Genomic DNA, 27,413 nt, shown 5'->3' with positions numbered 1-27,413 from the left:
TCTGCCCTCTTGCACTTCTCTATTTTGTTAAGGAACTTGCGCACTATTTAGTTATTTGCATAGGCAAAGTCTATTGAGTAACAGCCTGCTGATGTTTCACTTCTGTGTAAAGTACAAAGCAGAAAGTGGTTTATAATTAGTACAGGCTGCTTCTCAGCTGCTAAGTAATCAAGCACATGTCTTGACTGCTGAATGCTTGCCCTTTTGATGTCAATGGTATTTCCAGCATCATTGCACATTAGTAACTGGAATGTCAAGTCCATTATTATCAGCTCATTGAGGGAACGATTGCTTGCTGTTGTTTGTTGCAGCAAGATATTTGTCTTTTTTTTTGGTTTCACTCAATTTCATTCTCTAATTAAATAATTTGCTGTTTGTATTTCCCTGATTAATTAAGCAAACTATCAATCTGGGTGATTATTAGAAAAGTATGAAGGGTAAAAAATGTCCAACTTTTAGAAGATATAGTAGAGGTGAGCGCACTTTTTGCTCTTCGCTCTAAGCCTATCACCAGCCCCTGGAATAGTGAAGTTTGATATTCCCATCTAAACTAGGTAATAGGCTATAGGCTGACAGAACACTGCAGCTGACAATGACAGGCCTATACCATCGTGTCCAATTTATTTAATGACCTTAGGACATCCTAAGGCTGGATATAATCAATGAATGTCACAATATGATTGTTGTTAAAATGGAACCACCCTGTGCATGCACAGCAAGTTTCAAATTAAACCCAATTTCACAGATCACCTATTTTAAATGTGATTAGAAAAACAAAATAAGCTTGGTGATTGGAGAATACTTCTGTTAGAATATTTGAAATGTTATCAAGTTTGAATAATTCAGATTCTACCTGTTAAAATCCTATAGAAATCCATATAGAGAGTAGCTAAACAGTCAACATTGTGTTTTAATGTCCGGTGATCTTCTTTGTGTAAGAAGGAAGTGCCCAACCCAGTCGACTATTTGCATGCTAGCCACAGAAGCAGATCTACAAACTCGTATTACAATTGCTCCACACTTAAATCTCTATTGTTACAGCAACATGTCTTCCCTTTTGTATCTATTCACTGTATATGGATCAATTGTAATCATGTATTGTCTTTCTACTGACTGGTTAGCACGCAACAAAAGCTTTTCACTGTACCTCAGTACACTTGACAATAAGCTAAACTGAAACTGAAAGTAAACTTTGTTTCGGGGGCACTGTGATTTTCAGCAGAATGTCCACTGGAGAAGCTTGTGTTTGGCAGAGCTATTCTACTCACTTTGGGGTATTTGTTAATGAGTATTGTCAAGAAAGTCAGTGGAAGAGAGGTGATAGACTAATTTTAACAGTGCATGAAAATATGTCAGAACCAGGGGCGTGCCGTCAGGGTGGGCAAGGCAGGCACTGCCTACCCTGACTAAAATTATAATATGGTAATTATTAAATATAAATAGTAAAGGCATGGGAGAATAATGCCTACCTAAGAGATTGATCTCTTAAGAGATTGATCTCTTAGGTAGGCATAATTCTCCGTGCCTTTCATCCGCAGTGCATGTAACAAGTCAAGTCAAGTTTATTCGTCACATACGAGATGTGCAGTGAAATGAAAAGTGGCAAGTGGAGGTCTGTGCAGCCCACGTGCCGTCGACGATGTACAAGCAGTCTATTTCCAAGGGACTGAAGACAGCTGAATTTCTGCCTTTGCAGTACTGCACGTGTGCATCAGCCTACTGCGCATGCACAGCGCAAGTTTCTTGGTGGGTTTTTCCAAACATGGATTGTCATTATCTTAAGAATATCTTAAGAAACAAAGAGAAACGAATGGAGTTTGTGTACAAATTATGTGGTAAGCAGATTTCTTGGTGCTATATATTTTTAAATACCGTATTTCCCAGCAATGAAGACGCTATTTTTTTACCCAAAAATAAGGCACCAAAATTTACATGTGTCTTGGAAGCCGAAGTTGGAAGGTTGTTAGCCAAGAAATATAGACTTGGCTATCCCTCAGTACATCAAGAACGATGTTGTTGTACTGAGGGATAGCCAAGTCTATCCCTCATTGCTGGCAGCTGATGGGAAGTGGCTGTAAAAGGACAGCGCCGCTGGGGATGGGGGAAGGAGGGGGTCTGGGATCATGCCAGCAACTGACTTGCCGCGACGTTCCAGGCGCGGAGCCACCTCATTGTGGCCGGGGGGGAGAAGTAGCTCGGGTGGCTGCAAGTGGCCGCCGAGACCGGACAGCTTGGGTGACTGCGAGCGGTCGCCACCAATTGAGGTTACTTGGCTGTCAGAATTTAAGGATTTACGGGACGCGGTTGACATGAGCGAAGCCGGCGAGCGCCAGGTGAGAGATGTTCAGACGGAGAGCACTGCCTGAGGTGAGCGGGCCGGCAAAAGGCGATTAGGTGGCGTCCGCTGTCCGGTCCCAGCAGCCGCTCGCAGCCACCTGAATAACTTCCCTCGCCGGCCACAATGTGGTGACTCCGCGCCCGAAGCGTCGTGGCAGCGGTGAGTGAGTGAGTTACTGGCATGATCCCCGACCCCCACCTTCTCAATGCTCCTGCCCTCCCCGCAACTTTGCCCCTGACCAGACTCCCCACACACTGTGAAAGGAACTCTCCCCCCAATTGGTCCCTTGAACAAGTATTGTCATTCAATAAGATCACAACCGATGCAACTTGTCCCGGTGTGCTCCCGTATTTCTCACCATCTCTCCACCTGCCATCACCCTCCACCCCCCACCCATTCAGTAATTCAGAATGAAGGAGATTTGGAAGCCTTGGGAAAATGGTTTTCTTTATTTTTATTTCTTTGATCGTGAGAAATTCTATGTCCCACCAACCTTCTTTCAAAATTTGGCAACTCAAAATGGTGGTGCATTTTCATTACCGGGAAATACGGTACTTTATTAAGAGATTTGGCTTTTGAAGACTTTATAAAAGTCGACCGACAGCTTACGGAGAGAACAATCTGCGCATGCGCGGTTTAAGATTTTTTTAAAGCTGACTAACTGCCTGCCCTCAGTAATTACTCATGGCACGTGCCTGATTATATAACCTTGGGAATAGAGATACACAACTTAACCTAATACTTAGCGATTGGTCAGATGTCTTGTCTAACACAAATGTCAATTTCGCCAATTTGAGATGGCAGTACTGTATTTGACTATACCTTGAGATTAGAAGGTAATTTATCAGTGTACTGTTTTAATGTTCAACGTCATTGGGAGAGATTGCTGACTTTGTTCTTTACTGTTCTCTAAACAATACTTTATATTCAGCAGGTGATTATGGAAGGTAATGGAAGGTTGTTACCACTCAACATATATGTCCATGCAAGATATTTTTTATGTTTATTTCCACAGTGAGGAGAGGACAACATAAATTGCAGAGAAAAACATATTGGATTTACATGTAATAAAGTGAAATGGACAAAATAATGAAACTTTGAATAATAATCCAGAGCCTAATTTTATAACCAAGGGACGAAATTAAAAGTGGGAATTGCAAAATTACTCATTGTAATTTTCACAGTTCTCTAGAATGGGCTTTTATAGAGTTCGATTGGAAATGCTATGATGTTACTTCATTATTTAAGGCAGGAGAAAGAAATTAAGTAACTAAGAAACGTCACCTGTCCTGAGTCACTCCAGGACTTGTGTCCTAAATTTATGTTGAAAAGGTGCAGTGGAGATTCTCCAGAATGGTTCTATTAAAAAGTTAGATTGACTGGTAATTCTCATGCATCATAGAGTGATAAGCATCCTAATCAAGGTTTTAAGATGTCAAGAGGATTTAATAGAACATACAGAGAACGCTTTTTCTGAACTGAGAGTACACCGCCTGTCAAGTAGTGCAATCAATGATCTGAATTGATGGTGAAGTATCATTCATATAATCTCTCCTCTTTGCTTACTAAGGCAATAATGGGCAATTGATTGGGAATTCTCTCCAGTAATTCATATCATTTAGTAAAGACAAATTGAACTTACTGAACACAAACTAATAGCATTATTTTCTTCCATTCTTATCATCTATTCTTATCACCTTCCGTAATCTAAAATCCATCGATCTCCATCATCTCTCTGACCTGCTCTCCACCACTCTCCCCCTGGACTCAACCCATATCTCACCTGATGATCTCACAAACCATCTCAACTCCACCTTGTCTACCTCCCTTAACACTCTGGCCCCCCTCAAAACAAGAACCGTAACTTTTAACACATCTTCACCTTGGTACACACCTGCACTTCGTAAGCTGAAACAGACTGGTCGCTGACTTGAACGACTCACAAAGAAATCATCTCTCACAGTCCACCATGAAGCTTACAAACTCCACCTCACTGAATACATAGATGCCCTCATTGCGGCAAAATCTGCCTACCTCTCCTCCATATTCACCGAACCCTGCCTTAACCACAGAACCCTCTTCTCCACAGTGGGCAACCTCCTCAAGCCTCGAGCCAACACTCTCCCTACCTCTACTCCGGATCTCTGCAACTCATTCCTCCACTTTTTCGCTGACAAAATCAGCACCATCTATCAATCTTTATCCCCTGTACCCGACTACCCAGCATCTACTCCACCACCTACCAAGGCCCCTCCTTTCAACATCTCCACTGACCTCCTTACCCATCCTCCACACTGCTTCCTCTCCCAGTTTGACCTGGTCACCCCTACTGAATCTCCAAACTCATTAGCTCTTCCAAATCCACTACCTGCTCCCTCGACCCTCTCCCCACTCCCCTGCTGAAGTCCTGCCTCCCCGTTCTCTGCCCCTACCTCATTAATCTCTTCAACTTCCTCATTGTCCCAAGGAATTGTCCCCTCTGCTTTCAAAACTGCTGCTGTCACACCAATCTTAAAGAAACCTGGTCTTGATCCCTCCTCTCTCATTAACTACCGCCCAATCTCAAACCTCCCCTTTCTTTCAAAAACCCTGGAGCGTATCGTCGCGTCACAACTTCATTCCCACCTCCTTGCGTATAACCTATTCGAACCCCTCCAATCTGGATTTCGCCCCCTCCATAGCACAGAAACTGCTCTCCTCAAAGTCCTCGACGACCTCCTCACCTCTGCTGACACTGGTTCCCTCAACATCCTCATCCTCCTCGACCTGAGTTCGGCCTTCGATACCGTGAACCATAACATCCTGCTTACCAGACTTAAAGGCCTTGGCATTGAAGGTTCTGCACTCAGCTGGCTCCGTTCCTACCTTTCCAACCGATCCCACTTCATCTCTTTCCATAACCACACCTCTGCTACAGCCACAGTCACTCAAGGCGTTCCCCAAGGCTCTGTTCTCGGTCCCCTCCTCTTCATCATCTACATCCTCCCCCTTGGTCATATACTCCGTCACTTCAAACTGGACTTCCATTGCTATGCTGATGACACCCAGATCTATCTCAGCACCAAGTCCCCCCACCACCCCCCTCTCTCCCATATCAACTCCTGCCTGTCAGCCATCAAATCTTGGATGCAACTCAACTTCCTTAAATTAAACAGTAACAAAACAGAATTTCTCCTCATTGGCTCCAAATCAACACTTACCAAAATTAACAACCCCACTCTCACTATTGACGGCACCACTGTCTCCCCATCTCCTCAGGCCCGCAACCTTGGCGTGATCTTTGACTCAACCCTCTCCCTTGAGCCTCACATCCGCCATGTTGTCAAAACATCGTTTTTTCACCTCCGCAACATTGCCAAAATCAGACCCCCTCTCTCACACCCTCCGCTGCTGAAAGACTCATCCATGCCTTCATCTCCTCCCGACTGGACTACTGTAACTCTCTTCTCTTTGGCATTAATTCCAGCAACATCAACCAACTCCAGAATGCAGCCGCCCTTACTCATTACCCACACCAAATCCTGGCACCACATCACCCCAGTCCTCAAAGAACTTCACTGGCTTCCCATTTCCCAACGGATCATCTACAAAATCCTGGTCCTCACCTACAAAGCCCTCAACCACTTGGCCCCCCCTTATCTCACTGAGCTCCTCTCCCCCTACCAACCCTCATGGTCCCTCAGATCCATTTCAGCCGGTCTCCTCTCCATTCTCTGCACTTTTGGAGACAGAGCCTTCTCCAGGGCAGCTCCCAGGCTCTGGAACTCCCTCCCACATTGATCCGAACTTCTGAGTCCCTCACCATCTTCCAGTCCTGCCTCAAGACCCATCTCTTCACCTCTGCATACCCTTAGTCCCATGTCCTCCTCCCCTTTGCATCTCTGTCTTACTGCTCTATTTTGTTTTGTTCTTGACTCACCATGTAAAGCGACTTTGAGTCCTTGAAAAGCGCTATACAAATAAAATGTATTATTATTATTATATGCGTTCTTCTTTCAGCTGATGAAACTCAACCAAGACTGGGACCAGTTCTATCGAGTCAACACCAGTGAACTTCAGCAAAGAGTGGCAGTACTGCAGATGGAGGTTTCTGAGACCAACCAACATGCATGTGCACTTTCTAAGAAACTAGATAGTGAGCAGGTACAGACAGCACCATCAACCTACGCTCCTCATGAATAAAGTTTACTCCGGAACACAATCGGTTTCTAGTAAATTATATGAAGCATTGGTTCTCGCTGTCTTTCAGTTTCTGGGACAAATCAATCTCACCAACTGGCAACACTAGCTATCTCTTGAGGTCACTGGAATGGACACCGTTGGACCTGAGTAGTAGCCCAGAATACCATAGATAAACATTGTAAGCAAGAGCAAGAAGTCCTGCATAGTTGTCATTCCCTGTAATGAGATTGCCAGGCCAGGTTGGGGGAAATGAATAACAAGGCGAAAGAAGAAATATTTGGCAAGCAAAAAATGGCAAATGTTACAATATGGAATGACATTTAAAAAAAAATAGATTGTAGAGAATGGGATTGGATGTGAATGAAAGGGGGGCTAGATGAATGGGAAAATTATTTTGTTTGGAATTTTTTTTTTTTTTAACTTTGAGCATTATCACCTTAAAGTTGCATTTTTTTTCAAAGCACATTTTAAAGTTTATATATCCTGAAAAAGTTATCATCAGAATTGCTAAATTGTTAAAGCATCCATTAACTATATTATCTATTGGCAAATGAGGGAAAGGTTATGCTTTTAGTTCAATCACTGTAAAGGGAGTGCAAGCAGACCAATAGAATCTTGCAGTTCTAAAGTATCCCTTTGACTGAAGTCAATAGCAGATTACTTATCTCAGTTGTGTTGTGATGAAGGTCATGCTGCTGAGTCTGTGGTGAATGCCAAAAGTAATTGCAACATTGTGCTGGATGGATTTAACACAACACTGCCTTTGTTGTTACCAAACACACAGTTGCACAAACAAAGGCATTATGTATTGTGGTGCTGTAGTCTGTGTCCCTGTTTCAAGCAGATTGCTTGTGATGAAATGGTAATCAAGAAAGAACATATCATTGGTGATCACGCAAAGTCGTCCTGGTGGGTCCTTTCTGTGGGTCTTGAGATGGCTGAAGTGGCCGATCTTAGAGCCATAAACTTTTACACTGGTGAATGCCTGTTTGTGACATCTTTTAATGTGGGAGACCTGTGCACAGATAGCCGCCACACAGGCCTTGACAGAGACAGACCTGCCTCCAATGGCATGGTTTCCACGATGATTGGGAGTCTCTCCCTGCTGCAACCTTCTTCTGTCTTCTCATATGTCAAGATGTTTTACCGGTTGACAAGCCACCGTCTATTGCTAGTTTCACCATTGAGGTCCTACTGTTGAGCTGAGCTCTGACAAGAACCTCCCTCTTGACCCGTCTGCTATGGGTGACTCTGCCAGGAGCATAGCTCCTGTCGGTTTAGTTCTCGGGATCATGGGCATATTAAAACTTGACCATGCTATGAGAATGCAGGGTGATGCTATGAGAATGCAGGGTGATGCTATGAGAATGCAGGGTGACTTGGACAGGTTGGGGGAGTGGGCAGTAGCATGGCATATGAAGTTTAATGCAGATAAATGTGAGGTTATCTACTTTGGTAGCAAAAACAGTAAGGCAGATTACTATCTAAATGGAGTCAAGTTGGGAAAAGGGGAAGTACAACGGAATCTGGGGGTCCTTGTACATCAGTCTATAAAAGTAAGCATGCAGGTACAGCAGGCAGTGAAGAAAGCAAATGGCATGTTGGCCTTTATAACAAGATGAATCGAATATAGGAGCAAAGAGGCCCTTCTGCAGTTGTACAGAGCCCTAGTGAGACCACATCTGGAATATTGTGTGTAGTTTTGGTCCCCTAATTTGAGGAAGGATATTCTTGCTATTGAGGGAGTGCAGCGTAGGTTTACAAGGTTAATTCCCGGGATGGCGGGACTGTCATATGCTGAGAGAATGGAGCAGCTGGACTTGTACACTCTGGAGTATGGAAGGATGAGAGGGGATCTCATTGAGACATATAAGATTGTAAAGGGTTTGGATACGCTAGAGGCAGGAAACATGTTCCTGATGTTGGGGGAGTCCAGAACCAGTTTAAGAATAATGAGTAAGCCATTTAGAACGGAGACGAGGAAACACTTTTTCTCACAGACAGTGGTGAGTCTGTGGAATTCCCTGCCTCAGAGAGAGCGGCGGAGGCGGGTTCTCTGGATGCTTTCAAGAGAGAGCTAGATAGGGCTCTTAAAAATAGTAGAGTCAAGGCCCCGGGGATTTGTGGAGAAGGCAGGAAAGGGGTACTAATTGGGGTTGATCAGCCATGATCACATTGAATAGCGGTTATGGCTCGAAGGGCTGAATGGCCTACTCCTGCACCTATTGTCTATTGTCTAAACCTGCTCAGTGAGTTCTACGCTGTATCTTTGTGATTCTTCCACATCGGATTTCTACTGTTTACCCATCTTAGTCCAGGGTAACATTCATGCCTCTTAGAAACCCAAAGGTTCAAAAAACATATATTTTTAAACTGTAAATGCTCGAAATCTGATCTAAAATATGGTGTTTGCCTGGAAATTCTGTAAACACTTATCCAGTGAGTAAGGGGAAATAATTTGCATTTCAGGTCTGGGATCCTTCAACAGAATTGGGAAAGAGAAATAAGTTAGAAAAGGTAACATAGAAATGAGACCAGATGACAAAATGTGGCAGTAAAGGGGCAGTAATGATCAGATTAAGCTTCTTGCCTGTGTAATGTGTTGCTAATGGAAAGCCCTGTTGCTCAAGGGTTCAAGCTCCATTCTAGAGCATTAGTCTTAAGTCTTCACTGCAGTACTGAGGGAGTGATGTGCTGCCATAGCTGCCAATTTTCAGAAATGATGCTGAGCCGAGGCCACTACTGTTTCCTACATGTAAATTAAATCTGGCACTGGCTTGATAAGAGAAGCAGGCAAAACCTCTTGGGTTCCAGGTCACCGTTCACAGTCTATGTGGTGATTAATCTCATTGCTGCATTCAAACTATCTGCTATGGGATACTCCAATTAAACTGAAACTGTACTTCACAACTACATTGGTTTAAAGCAATTTGTGGCACATTGAGAACAAGCAGCTGTCCTTATCCAGAGCTATTGATATCAACAATTGAGAGTTGGAGAGAAATTCAATTAACTGCTGAAAGATTCAAATACCATTCACAAGTGAAACTATTTTATACTTGCATATGTTCCTAATTTCATTCCAGGTTGCTGAGTGTTAGTTTACTTCAGGCATTTTAGTCACAGACAAGTATAACAAATTATGGAAATTACATTTCTAACTTTGTTCATTGATTTACCTGCATTCAAAATATAATAGTAGACCCTGGCATTGTAGCGAAATCGCTCTCCTCATAAGAGTGATTTGCTGTCATGGGAAAAGCTGGATATTGAAGTTCACTGATCTTTGGATAATTCCAGAAGATGTTGTGGACAATGTTTAAATTATCCGAGATCATTGGAATTCTATATGCGTCCGAATCTAAATTTTTATATCAGTTAAGTCTGTGTAGAAATTTGAGGCTTGTGGTCTCAGCAATTGTTCCAACACAATACAAAGCTTAGTTTAAAAAGAAAACAATATTGAGTGGACATACCCCATATGTTGATGTTGCCCTGGATTTTATGATGAAAGGGAATTAGATTAAAATGCTTACATGCCTTGATGTCCTTTATGTGTAACATGATGCTGAACTGTTGTCTAAGACTGCATTTAAACAGAACAAAATACAAAATAATTTTTGAGTTCCCTTTTGTTAAATCCTATTCAATTCTCACATGTTCTCTTTTCTGGACTAATTTCCTTCTGTCATTTTTTATTCCTCATTTCAATTTATATTTGGCTTGGATCTTGCTTGAAGAATTTACCTGATGTGTATTATTTTTCTTCATTTTATTTTGTTCTGCATTTCCCTCATCATTCAAAGTGTGCAGACTTTTATTCATCTATCTTTTCCTCCAATGGGAATACACCTACCTTGTACCTAAATCATGTCCCTCTTTAAATGTTCTAGTTTTTCATTACATGTTTACTTTCAATCTTGTCTTCCTTTTAATCCTTTCTAAATCCTCTCATTCCATTGAAGTTAACCCTCTTCTAATTTATTTGTGATTGTTTCTTTCTCTTCTCCTTCACTAATGTAAACCTTATCTCACAGTGACCTCTCATTATATTCCCTAGTCAACTATTTGTACTTGTAATTTGACAGCCTCTTGCACCATAGTTTGTGCATTTACATTTACGTATTTACATTACAAATTGATATTTGCATTCCTTACAGTCCTTCCTAGTTTTTCCACACCTGGGATCACACCCATTTCTCCCCTTTTCCTTCGCTTCCACCTATATTTGTTCCTTTGGCTTCACAATTCTCACCTGTTCTATCTTTATCTCTCATCTTTTATCTTTTCATTTCTGACCCTTTGACAAACCATCTGCCTATCAACCCCCCCCCTCACCTGTGTCCACCTGTCACTTGCCAGACCATCCCCCCTCTCTTCCAGCTTTCCCCCCTTCATCGCCATCAACTATCTATGTTCCCCAGAGATGCTGCCTGACCAGCTGAGTAATTCCAGCATTTTGTGTCTTTCTTTGTAAACCAGTGTCTCCAATTCCTTGTGTCTACTCTCTAATCCTTCCTGGTCTTCTCCATTCTAATGCAGTACTACCTCCTTATCTAATTCCAGTCCTCTCACCCCATAATGACCATATTTCTTATTGCTGGTTTTCTATTAAATATTAGCACCTTCCCATCCTCATGTCAGTTTATATGATGCAAAACATTTTGTTTGTTAATCACTGCTGAATACTCATATTCAATCACTCCACATTTTTATTTATTTTTAAATTAGTGCAAAAGGGAGTACTATGAGCAATGCTTTATGCAAGAGATGAAAAGGAATCAACAACTCCAAGATTATGTGAGACAGCTAGAAAATAATTTACGCACCACAAGAGGAGACCAACTACCACCGGTGAGTCTTTAACCTGCAGGTTGCTGGAATTGTACGCTGGGCAACATTTATCAGCCGCACAAAGGTTGACTGGAAAATTTAGCTTCAAGTTAGGGACAAAGACTACATCCCCTCCAGGCTTGCAACTCATAAAGTATTTAATTGAATTCCATTTTAAATGATTTCTAACACTAAATTAAAGCTAAAACGATTTGATGAAATGTAACATCCTGTGAATTTATATGCTTAAGCTATGTAATAGAATTGGCTGCAACAACATCTTGGGAGTAAAAAAATAACCACTCAGATATTTGGACAGGTAAATGGATGAGAAAGGTTTAGAGGGATATGAGCTGAACACAGGTAAATGGAATTACTTTAGATCCGGCATCTTCATCAGCCTGCCCAGTCTGTGATTCATGACTCTAACATTCATTTATAATCATAAGTTGCAACAAATATGCCACAAAATGTATTGTGATCCGACTTGCTTTTCTAACAGTTGCTGTCAAATTATAGTTATATTTCAATAATTTCTGTTTTGTGATATGACTGGCTTGGCACAACATAATCTGCTAGTGTAAAGCACTTAGTGTAAATGCTATGCACGCTCACAACATCAGCACCATTATGTCTATTTAGCTTCTGATATCATCTATTTCATTTAACACGGGGTGGCACGGTAGCTCGATGGTAGAGTTGCTGCCTTAGCGTCAGTGACCCAGGTTCGATCTTGACCACAGGTGCTGTCTGTACAGAGTGTGTATGTTCTCCCTGGTTTCCTTCTACACCCCAAAGATGTACAGGTTTGTAAAGATTATAAATTGCTCCTTGTGTGCACAGGAGTGTTAGTGTATGGGGATCGCTGATCAGCGTGGACTCGGTAGGCCAAATGGCCTGTTTCCACGCTGAATCTCTAAACTAAACCAACATTTTCAGCATCCTTCATACTTTGCTCTTGCACATCGCTCTAAATAAGATGGATGATGCATGTCTTGTTTTTATTTTGTGTGTTTGTATGTGTGTGTGTACATACATGATACACCAGTGTTTTATAAAAGCGCAGACTAGTAATGTTACAATGTTTAAATTTTTGCAAGCTATTTTCAAATATTCTACTTAAAGGGCCTGATCCACTGTACGAGGTAATTCAAGCGCTCTCCGAAGTTTAAAAAAAAATCAAACTTGTGGAATGTACGTAGCGGCTACATTGGAGCTCGTGGATGTCTCGTAGCGGCTCGTAATGTTAACGGCAGGTACTCAGGAAACGCGGTAACTCATGAAGTTTTTTCGGCACTGTGAAAAATGTCCACGAGAGCCCCGAGTACCTACGAATGGCTATTACCGTATTTCTCCGAGTTCGAATCGGGGGAAACTCGGGAGAACTCTTGAATTACCTCGTACAGTGGGACAGGCCCTTAAACCTCTGAATTATTACTTCATAAAAGATTGATATAGTACTTGAGCATTTATAGAGAAGATTATTTGCAGCAAGTTGTAGTTATTTTACACTTTTAACATCTGACAATATTCCAAAAGCTTCATAATACTTTAAAAAATTGACCAAATCCTGAGAACAATGATCAGAGAGACCATTTTAAAAGAGGAAGAGTAATACAGACATTTAGAGGGAAATTCCAGAGATTAGGGCTTTGACATCTGAATGTAATGGACTTGAATGTTCTGGTAAATTACACCATCAATTCAAAACCATTCATTTTGTTTGCGATTCGGAAACTCCAGGAAACTGATGCTTATAACTTCTGCTTTCGTATCCTTCATACCATTGTCTGGTGCTAGAAATTTAGCAACACTCGCTGATAATGATGCTCTAGTTATCATAAACACATTCCTTTTTGTCTGGGCTGAGTTTGCTGAATTATCAACAACAGACTCTGAGCAATTCAGATGTTGCTTGATTCCCAGAATTATTATTCAAACTATCTGCTGATTGCCTGAGGTGGGGGCTTCCTCCAGAGACGTAATTGGATTTTAAATCATGATTAACTAACAGCATATATGTTCCGAATGTCGAACATGCTTTGATTTTCCTTGGAGTGATGTTATTTGTTTATTAATATTAATTGAGCTAGTGCTGCAGGCACAATAGCCATTAAGAAATACTCAAATGTTCAGAGTCAAGCAACTATTAAGAAGGTCACACAGAGTCACAAGGAACTGCAGTTGCTGGAATCTTGAGCAAAGCACAAAGTGCTGAAGGAACCCAGTGAGTCAGGCAGCATCTGTGGAGGGAAAGGTCCTGAAGAAGGCTTCCGATCTGAAACGTCACCTATCCATTCCCTCCACAGATGCTGCTTCATCCGTTTAGTTCCTCCCGCATTTTAGGTTTTGCTGTTTGATATGCTCAGTTTTATTTCAGAATAAACTCATCAGTTACATTAAATGTGACCGGAGCATTTCATCCAAACAAACTTCTACCCATTCTGACCTCATCAGATCGGTTTTAATGTCCCTTTACAAGATTCTATTACAGAACACATTGTTCAGTTTAGTCTCATTCCCTGCTTTCTTGAATACCTGTCTAATGCTCTTGACTGTGCTCAATAAATCGTTTCAGAATAAAAGGATATACCTTTAGAAATGAGATGAGGTAGAAAGACAGTGGTGAATCTGTGGAATTCACTGCAACAGATAGCTGTGGAAGCCAAGCCAAGCCAATTATGAAGAAAGACTGGATAGACTTTGTTTATACTCTCTAGAATTTAGAAGATTGAGAGGGGATCTTATAGAAACTTACAAAATTCTTAAGGGGTTGGACAGGCTAGATGCAGGAAGATTGTTCCCGATGTTAGGGAAGTCCAGGGCAAGGGGTCACAGCTTAAGGATAAGGGGGAAATCCTTTAAAACCGAGATGAGAAGAACTTTTTTCACACAGAGAGTGGTGAATCTCTGGAACTCTCTGCCACAGAGGGTAGTTGAGGCCAGTTCATTGGCTATATTTAAGAGGGAGTTAGATGTGGCCCTTGTGGCTAAGGGGATCAGGGGGTATGGAGAGAAGGCAGGTACGGGATACTGAGTTGGATGATCAGCCATGATCATATTGAATGGCGGTGCAGGCTCGAAGGGCCGAATGGCCTACTCCTGCACCTAATTTCTATGTTTCTAAGTCATTGGATATTTTTTAAATGAATAGGTTCTTGCAGGTTCTTGATTAGCAAGGATGTCAAAGGTTACAGGGAGCAGGCAGGGAATTGGGTTGAGAAGGAAAGATAGATCTGCCCTGATTGAATTGCCATGGACTCGATGGGTCGAATGCCCTAATTCAGCTCCTATAATTTCTGAATTTATGATCTTTTTGATTGACTCTTCTGACAATTCTTAAGTATGTAATTGGAGGATTAAGGAAAATAATATTCTAATTTGTAGCATTTGCCACTAATATCATGAGGCACCACAAATTCTAAGCTAGGTTTTACATCTGTTGACATTCGTATGAACTTCTCGTGTGTGCAACTTGTTTAGAAAGATGAGCCATGGAGACCAATTGTAAACGAAGAAAAAGCTGCCAATGGCCTTCAACAACAAGAAGCAGATCAAAAGGAAGCTGCACCCTCACCGGCAAAACATGTGCGGGTCTTGGCAAAGTCAAAGGAACAAGACCAATGCAAACTGACAAAGCCGGATGTGGTTCAGCACGTATCTCCCTATGGGATCTCCCAGAAAGGGTGTAAAGAGCTTCTGGATCAAATGGCTGCTCTTGTGTGTCAGGTAAGGTGTAATTCTTATTTTCTAGGAGTTTGTTCATTTTGTTCAGCCTGCAGTGGTACTCCGATTAAAATGCAGCTGAAAAAAATATTAAAATGATAGCCATCTCATTTTTGGATTTTTGGATTTTTGGATCAATGATAGCCATCTCATAGCATTGCTTTAGGGAGCAAACAACTGAAAATAACAATGAAAGAATCTGAAAAAGAGTCTCGACCCGAAATGTCGCCTATTTCATTTGCTTCATAGATGCTGCCTCACCTGCTGAGTTTCTCCAGCATCTTTGTCTACCTATGAAAGAATCTGACCTCTTTTACCATCCGAATTTTGTTCACTCTTGCCTTTCATTTACATTAAAGCTATGTTTGCATACCTGTTGTGCTGCTGCAAATAAGAATTTCACTCTTCTGTTTCGGGACATATGACAATAAAACACTCTATACTCTTTTTATACTCTAAATACCGAATACTAAAATTAAAAAAAAATTAAACATGCAGCGGTATCTGACTGACTGTATAGCAGTTAATTCTTTTGTTTCGGAATATTCATGTAACAGAAACGAACTGTTGCACAGACACAGCTCTATGGACTTTGCATTCTTGTTAGCCAAGCCCAGCCACTGATTGTAGTGTAAGCTGTTGACTACAGATAATTCAAATCCAAAAGTAGTCCTATGCCCATGAAGGAAAGGCTGGCTTTTGTAGATAAATGGCAGCAGTCCAAAACAAGGGCAAATCTGGGACTCTGATGCAACCACAGGAAAGTGGTGAAATCATTGGACAAAGTCAGCATGGATTTACGAAAGGTAAATCATGTCTGACGAATCTTATAGAATTTTTTCGAGGATGTAACTAGTAGAGTGGATAGGTGAGTGGATAGGGGAGAACCAGTGGATGTATTATATCTGGACTTTCAGAAGGCTTTCTTAATGGATTGGACAGGCTAGATGCAGGAAGATTGTTCCCGATGTTGGGGAAGTCCAGGACAAGGGGTCACAGCTTAAGGATAGAGGGGAAATCCTTTCGAACCGAGATGAGAAAAACATTTTTCACGCAGAGATGGTGAATCTCTGGAACTCTCTGCCACAGAAGGTAGTTGAGGCCAGTTCATTGGCTATATTTAAGAGGGAGTTAGATGTGGCCCTTGTGGCTAGAGGGATCAGGGGGTATGGAGAGAAGGCAGGTACGGGATACTGAGTTGGATGATCAGCCATGATCATATTGAATGGCGGTGCAGGCTCGAAGGGCCGAATAGCCTACTCCTGCACCTATTTTCTATGTTTCTATGTTTCTATGTAAATGTATTGCTGAACAATATGGAGTTCTTGATCTGTCAATACCTTGTGGTTTGGAGAATCAGCTCTTGGATTTTGACCCAGCTTAGATGTGCAGGATTCAAATCCTTGTGAGATTTTAATTGCTTTCTGGAAGCAATGCATGAAAATATTTCTCTTTCTTTTAATCCTTAAATAGTTTGGCATGTCAGATGCTTTCAGAAACCTTTAAAAGCCATGCAGCCAATAACTCTAGAGGCAGGACCTTGTCATATGTTAAAGCTTTGTAAGGACTTGAGAGGCCAGCACACAGCAGTATGCAATTGGAGGCCTTCGCATCCTGAGCAAGTAAATTCACATGTAAGGTCATCTTGATTTGTGATTGCAGGAGGGAAGCCCATGTCAGCATGATCTATTTAAGATCTATGATTAAACAGGAACTAAAATGTTGGTGTCTACAGTGGCTTGCAAAAGTTTTCATACCGCTTGAACTTTTCCACATTTTGTCACGTTACAACCACAAACGTAAATATATTTTATTGGGATTTTATGTGATAGACCAACACAAAGTGGCACATAATTGTGAAGTGGAAGGAAAATGATACATGGTTTTCAATTTTTTTTACAAATAAAAAACTGAAAAGTGTGGCGTGCAAAAGTATTCAGCCCCCTTTACTCTGATACCCCTAAATAAAATCCCGTGCAACCAATTGCCTTCAGAAGTCACTTAATTAGTAAATAGAGTCCACTTGTGTGTAATCTAATCTCAGTATAAATACAGCTGTTCTGTGAAGGCCTCAGAGGTTTGTTAGAGAACATTAGTGAACAAACAGCATCACGAAGCCCAAGGAACACACCAGACAGGTCAGGGATAAAGTTGTGGAGAAGTTTAAAGCAGGGTTAGGTTATAAAAAAATATCCCAAGCTTTGAACATCTCTCAGAGCACTGTTCAATCCATCATCCGAAAATGGAAAGAGTATGGCACAACTGCAAACTTACCAAGACATGGCCATCCACCTAAACTGACAGGCCGGGCAAGAAGAGCATTGATCAGAGAAGCAGCCAAGAGGCCCATGGTAACTCTGGAGGAGCTGCAGAGATCCACAGCTCAGGTGGGAGAATCTGTCCACAGGACAACTATTAGTCGTGCACTCCACAAAATCGGGCCTTTATGGAAGAGTGGCAAGAAGAAAGCCATTGTTGAAAAAAAGCCATAAGAAGTCCCGTTTGCAGTTTGCCACAAACCATGTGGGGGACACAGCAAACATGTGGAGTAAGGTGCTCTGGTCAGATGAGACCAAAATTGAAGTTTTTGGCCTAAATGCAAAACGCTATGTGTGGCGGAAAACTAACACTGCACATCACCCTGAACACACCATCCCCACTGTGAAACATGGTGGTGGCAGCATCATGCTGTGGGGATGTTTTTCTTCAGCAGGGACAGGGAAGCTGGTCAGAGTTGATGGGAAGATGGATGGAGCCAAATACAGGGCAATCTTGGAAGAAAACCTGTTAGAGTCTGCAAAAGACTTGAGACTGGGGCGGAGGTTCACCTTCCAGCAGGACAACGACCCTAAACATACAGCCAGTGCTACAATGGAATGGTTTAGATCAAAGCAAATGTTAGAATGGCCCAGTCAAAGTTCAGACCTAAATCCTATTGAGAATCTCTGGCAAACTTGAAAATTGCTGTTCACAGATGCTCTCCATCCAATCTGACTGAGCTTGAGCTATTTTGCAAAGAAGAATGGGCAAAAATTTCAGTCTCTAGATGTGCAAAGCTGGTAGAGACATACCCCCAAAAGACTTGCAGCTGTAATTGCAGCAAAAAGTGGTTTTACAAAGTATTGACTCAGGGGGGGCTGAATATTTTTGCACGCCACACTTTTCAGTTTTTTTGTTGTAAAAAAATTTGAAAACCGTGTATCATTTTCCTTCCACTTCACAGTTATGCACCACTTTGTGTTGGTCTATCATATAAAATCCCAATAAAATACATTTACGTTTGTGGTTGTAACGTGACAAAATGTGGAAAAGTTCAAGGGGTATGAAAACGTTTGCAAGCTACTGTAGGTATCTCCCAGGTACTGTGGCTGACTGGCGAGGTCCTAGGTGTCTCTGGTAACCCTCAGACCACATTGGCCTTGAGGACCACAGAGCCTACAGGGAGGAATTGACACCACGTTTCCCACTGTTTCCAATGTGGACAGATTGGGATTCAGGATCAAAATCTGTGAGTTTTTCAAAAATGTGTCATCTTGTTCGCTTGCGATCCCAAGGTTTAGTTTGACTGAGTGAAAATGATGCTAGCATTGCAGACGATCTCGGAAATAAACCATTAAACATTTTGAAAAAAGACTATAGGCCCTTTCAAACCCGAGGGGACAATTTTCTCTTTTTTATGACTTTTTATATTAACAATGATTGAAATGAATAAAATTTGATCCAATGTTGAATTTCATTATTTATTTAAATGCAGACAAAGCTCTTTGAATCAGATTATAAGACAGAGCGCAAAGATCGACAACATACTCAAGCTGAAAATGAAAAACTAAAGAAATTATCAGAAGATATGTATTTGCAGATGAACCTCCTTCAGGAACAGGTTTGTTGAACTCATTTTAATTCCCTCTATCACCACCCACCCTCCATGGTGCAGACCTTAAGTAAATTCTGGCTACTGCTTTTGATGCATCATGAATCTGTTTGGTCATCGGAAGTAGGTATTTGACAGGACACCAGTAGAGAGGTACTATTTCTGTTTGCAATTTCCATCAACATTTCATCGGATACCAACTAATTTTGTGAAGGGTTCCTAAACTCACATGAGGACCTTTCCCTCTATAAAACTGTTGTTGTGCCACTTTTGAGCACCTGACGTGGACACCAACTTGCTGCACGGATACAATGCACTTCAAGAGAGGAATGAAACATGGCAATGCCATTTTTAATGCTTATTACCCATTTTCAGCTTTCAGGACGGAATGTCTAGGCACTAGTTTCACTCGTACAGAGGAATGGGTAAGTGCTTTAGAAAGTGGATATTGAATATGAAGAGAAGATTTTAAGGGGCTGTTGAAGATGCTTTTTCCAATATTTTTTCTTTCATTTTCCACTAAAGTTTTAATATAACACAAAGTACTGGAGTAACTTGGTGAGTCAGGCAGCATTTCTGGAGAACATGGACAGGTGATGCTTCGGGTTGGGACCATTTGGACTATTTGGGAGGAGGGGTTGGGGAGTTAGAAAGCTGGGTGGGGAGAACTGAGTGTTCAAGAAGGAACTGCAGATGCTGGAAAATCGAAGGTACACAAAAATGCTGGAGAAATTCAGCGGGTGCAACAGCATCTATGGAGCGAAGGAGATAGGTAACGTTTCGGGCCAAAACCCTTCTTCAGGAACTGAGCCTAGTGAATGATAGGTGGATAGAGGAAAAGAGGGATTGGATAAGCAGATGGTTGGATAAAGGCCAGAGATAACGCCAAAAGGTGCGAGGTAAGGATAGAGGTGTTGAGAATTGTGAAGCCAAATATAGGAATATATGAGGGAGGGAGCGGAAATGGAAACATGGTTATGTCCAGGTGGCAACAGGGAAAGGGGGGGGGGGGGGGGGGGGAGGGGGGGGGGGGGGGGGGGGGAAAAGAGGGGGGGGGAGGGGGGAGAGAGGGGGGTGGTGGGGGGGGGGGGGGGGGGGGAGAAAAACAAGTTTTTTTTTGTAGATTAGATACCTAAAATTGGAGAATTCTGTTTTCATAGATTGTAAGCATAGAAATGCTGTTACTTGGGATGAGTAGATAAGGCTCTGCTAGCCTCATCTACTGCTCCCGATGTGGCCTCCTTTATTGTGGCGAGATCAAGTGTAGACTTACGCTCGGACTGCTATGGTTTACTGGATCTCCCCACTGCTCACCATCTAAATGCCCCTTCCATTCCCATACTAACCTTTCTGTCCTGTGTCTCCTCCATTGCCAGAATGAGGCGACATGCAAACCGGAGGAACAGCACTTCATATTATACAACTCACCACTGAATTCTCCAATTTAGTAACATAGTAAGATGGCGGCACCCCGCGGCAGTGGCCAATGCAGTCCGTCTGTCTTTTTTTTTCTTTTGTCCTGTTAAGTGTATGTTTTGGTTGTAGTTTATATATTATTTTTAGCTGTGTATATGATGGGGGGGGGACTTTTAAATCTCTTACCTGTATGGGGTCCTGACCTTTCCCTGTCGGGTCTCCGTTGTCGTTGGGGCCTAGCACCGTGGAGCGGCCTCCAACCGGAATCGGCCTGGGGCTCCAGTCGTAGAGCCTGCAGACTCACCTTCGCGGAGCTGACCGACTTCGGTGCTTGGAGAGCTGTGGTGACGCGCGGCTGCGACCCGACTTCGGAGCTCAGAGGCTCCAGCTGCAGGCCCTGTGGACGTTAACATTGGGAGCTCACGGGTCCCTGGTCGGAGACCGCTTTTCGGAGCTCCAGCAACGGCAACTTCTCCGTCCCGAATTGCGGGATTAAAAACAACCCAGGGTGGGGCCTTATATCGCCCAATGCAGCTTTAACAGCTGCGGGACTTACCATCGCCCACCGGGGGCTCCGACATCAAGACCCGGAGCAGGGCCTTACATCGCCCGGCGCGGGACTTACCATTGCCGCGGGGCCTTTAACATCGGGAGAAGAATAAGGAACAGTGGAGAGACAAGACTTTGCCTTCCATCACAGTGAGGAGGTGTTTGGAGATTCACTGTGATGGATGTTTATGTTAATTGTGTGTCTTGGTTTTTTTTCTTGTTTGTATGGCTGCAGAAACGTAATTTCGTTTGAACTTAGGTTCAAATGACAACAAACGGTATCTTACCTTATTTTAAGTAACTAACTTAATAGCCCCCTCTCTTCCCCGTGCCCAACTTGAGCACACCTATTTATTCCCTTCCACTTACATTGCTACTTCTGGCTTCATCATGCACCGCTTTTCTATCCTTAACTCACACCTATTGATTTTTCATCTGATCTGTTTTCCAACCATCTGCCTATTAAAAACTGCCCTCGCATGTATCCATCTATTATTCGACAGGGTTTGTCCTGCCCTTCCTGTTGGGTAGCTTTCTTGAACCCACCCACCACAATTAGTCAACCTGAAATGTCACCAATCCACATTCTTTGTAAACCAGTGTCAAGCTTGCTTCGATGAAATTGCAAGAACATTGAAAGGCTTTGAACCATATTTTTGCAGCGTTATTTTTCAAATTTACAGAAAATCACTTTCCTTGGTTAAGCTGTTATTGTAAAAGCAGTGAAGGGGTTCCCCTTGTTTCCACAACCTGTCCTCAGAAATGGCATTCTTGAGGCTGTGCTGTTTGCTCAATCGATCAGAAGAACAGTGTAGTGATCTTGCACTTAGTTTGTGCTCTGACTGGTGTGAGACGCATATCCCACAAGCAGGTCATGGTTGCTTGGAAAGATACCAAAGCTCAGTGCAAATACATTTTTTTAATTAATAGCTACCTCGCTTTTGGGCTACTGGGAGCATTGGAAGCTAAGGTTTAATATTTAAATTATGGTACTGCTTTGAGTTTATTTCCCATTTCATATTTTGACTTATGGAGCCCAATGGAGCTCATGCAAATGCTGAGAAACTGAGTTTTGCTTTTCCTCACATTCTAAGTGTGCTTAGCTGTTTTATTGTGTCAAGGCATTGTGTGGGTAGGTGCAAGTCCTTTAACAGGCAGTAAAATAGGGTGACTTCAAACTGCATTAAAATCACTGTAATCACTTGTAACCAGAGTATTGAACAGAATAGGGACAGGATATATACTATTTATTTTTAGTACCAGGTGCACAACCTTTTATCCGAAAGCCCTGGGACCAGCCACTTTTCGTAATTCGGGATTTTTCGGCTTTCGGAATGGAAGATTTTTAGCGTAGATTTTAACTGCTGGCTCAGTGGTAGAGTGCTCGGCTCATATCCGCAAGGTCACGAGTTTGCGCCTCGATCCCGGCAGTTACTCGATCGCGAGTTTGAGTCTTCAATGTAGTTTTTTCTTGCAGAATAGGAGAGAATAGGGAGGGTTAGGCTGGGATCATTCTCTGCAAGATGATCTTAGTGCGGGAGACAAGTGTAGGAGAGGTGTACTGACTGTGTGGGCAGAACTTTGGAAGTGATTGCCCACCATTCTCAAAAGCCGCTGTGTCTCCCTGTCCCTCCAACTCCAGAGGAATCCGCACCCCGATGGGCCGCTACGGCGACAAGTGGCAGTTCGCCCACAGCCCGAGCTGCGCCACCCCAAGGATAAGACGTACCTTGCACACCATCAGCTTCTGCCCCTACGGGGAGCGTGTTTCTCTGGAGTTGGAGCGGGGCTGGGCTGGAGTTGCTGATCTGGGATCTCCGTGCTTGCAGTGGGCCTGGGGGTCAGTGTCCCGATGAGGGGGCGCAGCTCGGGCTGTGGGCGAACTGCCACTTGTCGCCGTAGCGGTCCATCGGGGAGCAGCTTCTGGTGGTCCTGACGTCTCTCAGCTCCTGTCCGGGGGGTGGCCGGAGACGTCAGGAACAACAGGAACTCGCTCCCCGATGGGCCGCTACAGTGACAAGTGGCAGTTCGCCCACAGCCCGAGCTGCGCCCCCTCATCCGCAACCCGTGTTCCTCTGGAGTTGGAGCGGGGCTGGGCTAGAGTTGCTGCTGGCTCTGAGTCTCTGGGATCTCCGTGCTTGCAGTGGGCCTGGGGGTCGGTGTCCCATTGGTCCTGACGTCTCCGGTGACTAGCACTGACCTGCTGGCATCGCCGACGTGAAGACAGTGCAAAGCCCTCGTGCCGGTGCAATGGGCGGGGAGCTGGAGAGGGGAGGGAAGGGGTCACACACATGGCCCGGGAAGCAGAGGGGTGTAGGTGGGGTGAAACAGAAGGGAGCGACAATCTGCTGCTGCCTGCCCGCTGAGTTAAAAAGTTCCCACGCAAGACTCACGATACAGTGTGTATCGTGAGTCTACCGTGGGAACTTTTTAACTCAGCGGGCAGGCAGCAGCAGATTGTCAATTATTAACCCTCCCGCGCAATATACCCTCACCTTCTCTTTTATGAATGGGGATTTAGTTCCCCTTTCTTCGAGGACCGACCGGAGGTTCTACTGTCACCTCTGCAGGCCACCCTCGGTGAACGTCTTCAAGGACCTTTCTTCAAGGACCGATAAAATGTCCGCTATCCGGAGCTTTTCGTTATTTGGAATTTCGGATAAAAGGTTGTGCACCTGTAGTTGTATATTATCTGAAATGCAGTCATGCACAGGTCATGATTTTAATGTCACCGTTGAATCATGAGGCTTGCCAACAGCGTGTCGGTTTTTTCTACTTTTTTTGTTTTTTTAGTGTGTCTTAATGTGTGTTTTTAATGTCTCTCTGTGTGTCTTGTGTGGGGGTGGTGTGGGGGGGGGGGGGGTAAGGGGGAAACCGCTTTGGTTGCCTCCTCCACGGAGAGGCAACATTTTCCATGTTGCCTCCCCCGTGGCCTAACAGCAAGGATCGGTGCGGCCTTTCCCGGAAAAGCGCCCAGGGCTTCAGCGGCGGGCGCAGCGTGGACTCTCGGCGTGGAGCGGGCGAGCCTCGCCGGAGGGGAGCGTTCCGTTTGCTGGCCCGCGGTAGCCTGAAGCTGCAGTTCGCAGAGCTCCGGCCGGCACGGCATCCTGGGCTTGGAATCCCTCGTTGCGGACCAGGGAGGAGAAGAAACTCCGACCGCCGGCCCTGCGGTCTGCGGTGTTCTGGCTGCGGCACAGCGGGAACTTTAAATCTTCGACCGCTGGCCTACGGCCTACACCAACCTGAAGCCGCGGTTTCTAGGAGGGAAGCACCGATTCAGGACTTATCTGGACTTCTTACCTTGTCTGCACATCTGGAAGCCCGCAGTGGCGGCTACGGAGGGTTGAGGTCCCGACTACGGGGGAAAATGGATGAGGACTGGCCAAATTTTGTGCCTTCCACCACAGTGATGAATGCTGTAATGGATGTTTGCGTTAAATTTTTATTGTGTTTTTGTGTGTTCTTTTTCATTGTGCAGCTGCTGGCAAATTCATTTCGCATGCACTTTATGCGCAAGTGACGAATAAAACTGATTGATTAATTGATAGGGACCGTGTCATGTGTTGGAGGAGAAGCTGTGGTTGTTGCTTCTTTTAAATGTGCAGTAGGCGTGTTCCCCATTAATTGCAACTCACTGCAACTCAGGCAAAAATAATGCCATTTCCATGATGTGACCATACTCCCACAATAATATAGCTGTCAAATCGGTGGGAAGCTGGGAATGTTTCAATGAGAACATTGGTATTGTGATTGGTATCCTGAGTCGCTGTCTGCTTCCATTCAACACAACTTTTAGGTGGCTTGTCTAACTGATGTCAACTGTGCCAACTGACTTTAACCACATTCACATGCTTCTCCACACAGAATTACTTCCTCCTCAGGGATGAACCAAACACATTATTTGTAACAAAATTCCACGCTGGCATAACATGCTTCATTATTTTCATGGTTTGAAGGAATTTTCCTACTAACACCCCTAGTACTCTTTGAATATATATTTCATGGCTTTAGGTCTTGCAGCTAATGTATCTAATCAGGCAATGTATTCCCTGGGACTAGCTATATGGGTAGTAATGACATAATGTGTGCAGAGGTATCCATGAGACCACATGCCACATATCCTGTTTAACTTCATTTTTCTCTACTGTATGAGTATTCTTATTTGCTAATAACTGCTTCTAATGCATAATTGTTACCTTGTCTTCAGTGGGAAAGACCACAATCCGCAATGATAAGCATTTTCACAGTCAAATGTCTGGTTGTCCATGTTTGTTTCTGCTGTGAATGGTCGTCCCTTACTGCAAAGGATGATGATCTTTGTATGACCTAGCTGATGAGTTAAAAGAGAGTAGGGACAAAGATAGAGAGGAACAGAATATATTGAAAAGTGCAATAAAAAACTAACTCTTTTTTACTTTCCCAGCTCAAGATTTATGAGGATGACTTTAAAAGGGAAAGGTCTGATAAGCAAATACTTCAGCGACTGCTTAAGAGTAAATCGGAAAATAAGGAGCCAGTTCTTGTCCATCGGTGCAACAACACTCATCAGAAATCTCCAGACATCAAGAAAATACCATGCAGCAAGCATTGTGTCGAACGACACTCCAGCTGTTCAACCCACCATAGATGTAAAGGTGCAGAAATTCAAGCTGTACCGTACTCCATTGACTATCATTAGAGTGGAGCTTTGGAAGGTTTTACTGAAAAGATTACTATCAGAATTCTGGGACATCTGGCACATGGATGTCCTTTATTACAAATGGAGAAAAATCATGACCAGTAAATATGGTGCACAAGTTATAACTATGAGTGAATTTCATGCCCTCCAAATTTAGAACGACTCGTACACATGGAATCATGTGTATGCATTTTATCGGTATAAAAGGTCACTTTGTATTAGATCACTAATGGTTTAATTTAATACTGAAGTTAAAATACTAAACTGACATCTGTGTTATTTGTCAACAGTAGCTTGGTAATTAGCACTGGTGGATCACCATATGATTGCTCACTCTATCTCGCCACCCAGCCTAACTAGAGAGAATGGTGATGGGCAGGACAGATCTTGGCAAAAGTAAATGGTCCATTATGACATGAAAGTCACTAAGAACAACAATGTATAATAGATGTCTGTTTAAATTACTTCTCCAAATGTGGTCATATTTAGGTTTCTATGCACATATCTGCTTACCTGCAAAGAACAAGGATTGTAACAGATTTTCAGTTATGAAGTTGCTCATGACCTTGAATGGCAAACAAAAGATACTAAAATACAATAAAGTGTTCAACCTCCTTCACGCCCCCTTTCTGATCACCATGTCGTCCCACGAATGGGAGTTCCCCAGAAAGAGGTTAGATTGTGGCCATTCTTTAATCAAGAAAAGAACCAACTTCTGGTTACATAAACATGCTTTCATATTTGGTTTCCAGGTAATGTTACCTGCAATTACCAACTAATATTTCTTCATGTGAGAGGCATAATACAAACTTGATGTTCTAGAGACTCTAATCTAGATACTAATCTGTAATACTAAAATCGTTTAGTATTACAGATATACTAATAGATGCAGGAGGAGGCCATTCAACCCTTCAAGCCAGCACCACCATTCATTGTGATCATGGCTGATCATCCACAATCAGTAACCTGTGCCTGCCTTCACCCCCATACCCTTGATTCCGCTAGCCCCAAGAGCTCTAACCGTCTTTTAAATTCATCCAGTGAATTGGTCTCCACTGCCCTCTCCACAACAACCAGTTCATTAAAAACATTTAAGAAATTAAACAACCTTTTCCAAGTTGATTCACTCTGCACGTGTTAAAGGAAAGTCTTCTAACCTGGATAAGGTTTACCCTTCAAAGTAACATAAAATGAAAGGATTATTTGATAATTACTTTGTTGATGTTCGTAGAATCTCTTCTGTTGAGTGAATCAGCTGCATTCACTTCTACTAAACAGCAAGGGTTAAGTTCAAAGTGTTGAAGTGTAAAGTGCTTAATTTCTCTACGGCTGCGATGTGCTATACAAGTGCAATGCTTTCTATCTAATATAAATTTAAAAATGCACTTTATTTTGCTAATGCTGTACTTTATTTCTACCATTCATATTTACACATTATTTCAGGTATCTACTGTTTAACTATATACTTGGGAAGATGTATCAAATAAAATGGGGGTAAGCCTATATTGTGTTTGTAACAAACTTAACTTGGTAGCCTTTTGTGCACAGTCATTGACTGTTAAAACATGAAAACTTTGGGTGCAAAATTGAGAAGTTTCTATTAGTTTCAACAGTCGTGTAGAACATATATATGGATTCCAAGATTATGTTCCAGAGTATGGTTTGTAACTTGTATCTAATATGACTCCATTAGGAGTTAATAATATTTGTGCTTTCTGTAATAATTTAAGAACTTTGTTAGCTTATTCAGGGACAAATGATACCAGAATGAGGAAGAGACAAAGGACTGAGGCACTGACTCTGGTGTCTCTGGAATAATT

At 42.8% G+C, this 27,413-nt stretch overlaps 1 protein-coding gene across 1 annotated transcript in view; it reads left to right on the top strand.

The window, feature by feature from the left end:
- Positions 1–27,094, top strand: part of si:ch211-153b23.7 (TNFAIP3-interacting protein 1) — a 46,797-nt gene extending 19,703 nt beyond the window's left edge. Inside the window, exons 3-7 of the mRNA XM_055643773.1 lie at positions 6,338–6,481; positions 11,252–11,374; positions 14,837–15,082; positions 18,834–18,959; positions 25,339–27,094. Coding sequence (XP_055499748.1) covers positions 6,338–6,481; positions 11,252–11,374; positions 14,837–15,082; positions 18,834–18,959; positions 25,339–25,593 — 894 coding nt within the window. The 3' untranslated portion in view covers positions 25,594–27,094. The remainder of the gene's footprint in view (positions 1–6,337; positions 6,482–11,251; positions 11,375–14,836; positions 15,083–18,833; positions 18,960–25,338) is intronic.
- The last annotated feature ends 319 nt before the right edge of the window (positions 27,095–27,413 follow it).

Source organism: Leucoraja erinacea, chromosome 12 (assembly GCF_028641065.1).
Source record: "Leucoraja erinacea ecotype New England chromosome 12, Leri_hhj_1, whole genome shotgun sequence".
Taxonomy (NCBI): Eukaryota; Metazoa; Chordata; class Chondrichthyes; order Rajiformes; family Rajidae; genus Leucoraja; species Leucoraja erinaceus.
Note: the sequence above shows the minus strand (reverse complement) of the source record. Positions and strands in the feature narration are given on the sequence as shown.